The sequence below is a fragment of the Colossoma macropomum genome, unplaced genomic scaffold, assembly GCF_904425465.1.
Source record: "Colossoma macropomum unplaced genomic scaffold, Colossoma_macropomum, whole genome shotgun sequence".
Taxonomy (NCBI): domain Eukaryota; kingdom Metazoa; phylum Chordata; class Actinopteri; order Characiformes; family Serrasalmidae; genus Colossoma; species Colossoma macropomum.
Window position 1 is genome coordinate 30,711,018 of NW_023494784.1, and position 4,424 is coordinate 30,715,441.

Sequence of the window (4,424 nt, forward strand, 5' to 3'; positions counted from 1 at the left end):
CAATTATTTTGTAATTCTCACAGTGGAAGATAAAAAAAACTCTTTTATAAAGCACTGCTTGGTACATTTTCTTTTTCCGTCTATAGGGACAGAGGTGCTTTCTCAGAACTTGTGACCACGTCTCACTGTGCTCTGTGTGATCTCTGTTCTGTTTAATAACGTGATCTAACCCATGTGACAAAATATTCATTTAGAAAAACCAAATACATACAAGTCTCATTGGTAATCAGATGTTGCTCACAATCAAACCTTTTGTATGTCTAATTTAGCTTCGGCACTAACATTTGTAAGAAACAAGGTGGTGTATATTAGGCTAAATAATACTGAACTGGTAAATGCACTATAATTCACTACAGAAATTATATCCCCACTACCAAAAATGAATATTTATGAAGCAGGTAATTAAAAATCTATTAATTTTATTCAGTGAAACTGTACATATACAAATGTCCTCGTACCAATTTTCTTTTTTAAAAAAATCAGGTAGAAAAGAAACAGCAAGATTATCTTCATAAATACATATATTCTTTAAGAAAAGGTGATTATTTACAAGATGTGGAGTTGAAAAGGAGCTTGCATAATTTCACAGCTGTACACATGCATATAGCCCACAAGCCCATTTGTGCCACAGAACTATGCAGGATTGTCTGTGCCTGTGAAAGTAATACAAGTCCATATTAAAAAAAAAACAAGAAAGGATACATTTATAAGGCAAAACATGTTCAACTTTCATTGACAGAATGGTGATTCCACAGTAATGAGCATTACACGTACTGTGCCAGTCAGCTGGAGGCCTATACGTCCTAACAATCTGCACAGATTACATCTGTGAATTATACTGTTACATAGAGCTATAGTCAAATTATCTTTTTCACAGATGTGAGAATAAAGGTCAAACGACGGCCCATAATTCGGGGGTCATTTTGGCACATCAGTGTCCACAGAATGCAGTTTGTCCAAAGGCAGCGGACAGAGCAAATGGCCTTCTACACGTGTTAGTTTGGCTCGTCTTTGCATTAAGAGTTCAAGTCCACGCTTGGGCTCCTAAAGAGAATATGTCTCAGGAAAAAAAAGTGTCCAGCCCTGTTTTTCTTTTTCAGCTCCAACCCTGTAGTCCAACTGCACTGCAGAGTTTTACGTTTTCTTGCTCTATCACAGCTGAATCAGCTGGTCATTAGCTAATGATGTGCAGGGGAAATACAAAACAGGGCCCCTCAGGTGGCCCCTGAGACCAGAAATGAGAAACACTGCTCTATACCAGAGGTTCTCCATCCCCGCTTTCCAGCTCTAACATGCCTGAGATCTTACAAACGACTGTCCTGATTACTTTCATGACCTTATTTGTGTCTCATGAAATGAATCTGATAAGCTGAAACGGGTGATATATAACAAAAAAACATGAAACTGTCCAGTGCAGAGTGGACTTCAGGACTGAAGGCGGTTCTCAAACCTCTTTCCTCATTTCTCTATGTGTGTTTGTGTCCCTCTCATACCGTCGTCTCGCCCTGGTTACTGTTACTGAGCCTTTTGTAAAACCTGCGCCACGACTGCAGCGTCTTGCCGGACCAAATCCAGAAGCCCGAGGTGATGCCCACGATCATGGTCATCAGATACTTGATCATGAAGACGGTGAAGTCCGGCGTGACCGGCGCGAAGTCTCCGGCGGGACAGGGCACGGCGAAGCGCTTGCAAGTGTGCATGTGCCACGTGCGCTCCCACTGCGCGCGGAACGCCTGCTCGTAAAAGTAGCAGGCAATGACCACGGTGGCCGGGACCGTGTACAGCACGCTGAAGACGCCGATGCGCACCATCAGCTTCTCCAGCTTCTCCGTCTTGGTGCCGTCGTGCTTCATGATGGTGCGGATGCGGAAGAGCGAGACGAAGCCCGCCAGCAGGAAAGATGTGCCCAGGAAGAGGTAGACGAAGAGCGGCGCCAGCACGAAGCCGCGCAGCGCGTCCACGCTGTGCACGCCCACGTAGCACACACCGGCCAGCACGTCGCCGTCCACCTGGCCCAGCGCGAGGATGGTGATGGTCTTGACGGCGGGCACGGCCCACGCGGCCAGATGGAAGTACTGCGCGTTGGCCTCGATGGCCTCGTGGCCCCACTTCATGCCGGCCGAGAGGAACCACGTGAGGGAGAGCACGACCCACCAGATGGAGCTGGCCATGCCGAAGAAGTAAAGGATCATGAAAAGGATGGTGCAGCCCTCCTTCTTCGTGCCCTGCGCCACCGTGCGGTAGCCGTCGTCGCTGAAGCGGTCGATGCACACGACGCGGTCCTCGAGGAAGAAGCCGGCCGCGTACGCCACGGCCACCATGAAGTAGCAGCCCGAGAGGAAGATGATGGGCCGCTCGGGGTAGCGGAAGCGCCGCATGTCCACCAGGTACGTGAGCACGGTGAAGAGCGTGCTTGCGCAGCACAAGACCGACCAGATGCCCACCCACAGGCGGCCGAACTTCACCTCCTCCTCCCTGAAGTACATGAGGCCGTTGGGCTTGGTGGGCTCGCACGGCGCGCCGCAGTCCTTCTCGCCCATGAAGTGGTAGTTGAGGTAGCTGGGCACCCGCAGCTGCAGCGGGCACGTGAAGTGCGGGCTCGACCTCCCGCTGCCGCCGCCGCCGCCCGGGGGCAGCGTGAGGGGCTCGCGCCCGTAGCCCGTGGGCTCGGACGTGGCTCCGGCTGCCCCACCGGCCGCCTCCGACGTGTTCTGGCCCACGCAGATCTCCCCGGCGCCGTGCACGGGGAAGTTCTCGCAGCGCAGGCGCTCGGGCCACTGGAAGCCGAACTTGTTCATCAGCGCCTCGCAGCCGTGGCGAGCGCGTTCGCACAGCGAGCGGCAAGGCGGGATGGCCTGCTCCAGCACCGTGCACACAGGTGCGTACATGGAGCACAGGAAGAACTTGAGGTCGGCCGAGCACTGCACCTTCACCAGCGGGTAGAACTGGTGCACCTCCAGCCCGGCGTCCTCCTGGTTCGTGTGGCCCAGCAGGTTGGGCATGATGGTCTGGTTATACGCGATGTCCGTGCACAGCGGGATGGAGATGGGCTGGCAGAAGCCGTGCTCGGGCACCGAGATGCCCTTCTCGCCGTGATACTGAGCGCCGCTCGGCTGGAAGCACAGCAGGCACGAAGCAAAGAGCAGGAGGCCGATAGTCCGAGCACAGGGGGCCGGCATGGTGGAGGGAGCCGCGGTGAGGCTGGCGGAGGGTCGGAAAGGGGGGGGGTGCGAACAGGAGGGACGCGGGGTTTTTTCTTTACCTTCACTTTTGTTCGGTCAGAGCGAAAAATGTATTCAGTCCACTTCTCACACAAAATAAAAAAACAGCCCCTTTTACAGATCTGCACCTCAGCTGTTCAACCCAAGTCACTCGTGTTTTCCGAGTAGCATGTTAGCAAAAGAAAAATCTCACGAAGTTCACACAAATCCTCTTCACAGTCCGAACAACAAGAAAAGTATGAGGCACGTTACAGTCCCTGGAAAGTCGAGGAGAGCTTTCAGTCGCCCTCACGAACTTATGTTTTCCGTCGAATCCAGAAAGGCTCCGTGTGTAAGTCCACTAAGGTCTCATTCCAGGGGGGCGAACTGTTTCAGATCCGCTCGACCTGAACTTCTCTCTGAGGCGCAGCGTTCATCGATGAGCTCCTTGAGTAAATTTCAAACCGCTGAGTGTAAATCGACACAGAATACGGTTTATACCGAGCTCTTCCAGGAACGGGGTTGTCTCTCAGTAGTACAGTCCTGCTCTGCTGCCCGTGTTCCTGCAGTTTCCCCTTTCTCTCTCTCTTTCTCTCTGTCTCTCTCTTTCTCTCTCTGGATGGTTTGAGCTCCAGCACAGCGCTCTCACTGTAATGTGTGGCGCCGGTTTCCAGACGCCCCTCATTCACATCCCCCTAGCCCTCGCCGTGGGGCGCCTTGAAACCTAGATTTTCATTTCACCAATCACGGGTTTTGTTTTTCTTCGCTCCTGGCTCATGATTGGTCACAGAAAGTAATTGCTGAAGGTCTCAACTATCAGAAACTTTCCCCCCTTGAATTTGTTGAAGTAACGTACGTGTCCTACGTTGGATCTTTCGTAGACGTGGAACCTCCTACTGTTCAACATAGAATTTATAAGATCTGAGTGCTTTGGGTTTCAGGACCTGGAGTGGAGACCTTTTATCGAATTGCCTTTGTTATCGTATTCGTTTGATGAATGCTGATGAATGGTCATCAAACGGCGAATTGACTGCAAATGAGATTAAATTGACCTAATTAAATTAGGCTTAGATAAGATATTGTTCAAATTCACGTTCACCTTGAATATGAAAAAAAGCTGTGAAGAAAGTGTTGGATCTTGGATAGATAGAAGCACAAAAGAGAAAACATTTCTCTCTCTCTCTCTCTCTCTCTCTCTCTCTCTCTCTCAATTACAGTTGTCAC

At 50.9% G+C, this 4,424-nt stretch overlaps 1 protein-coding gene across 1 annotated transcript; it reads right to left on the reverse strand.

Moving 5' to 3' along the window:
• Nucleotides 1–404: 404 nt before the first annotated feature.
• Nucleotides 405–3,843, reverse strand: fzd7a (frizzled class receptor 7a). The gene has a single exon (XM_036568230.1). It carries the CDS (start codon nucleotides 3,177–3,179, stop codon nucleotides 1,488–1,490), a length of 1,692 nt encoding a protein of 563 aa, XP_036424123.1. The 5' UTR covers nucleotides 3,180–3,843; the 3' UTR covers nucleotides 405–1,487.
• Between the last annotated feature and the right edge of the window lie 581 nt (nucleotides 3,844–4,424).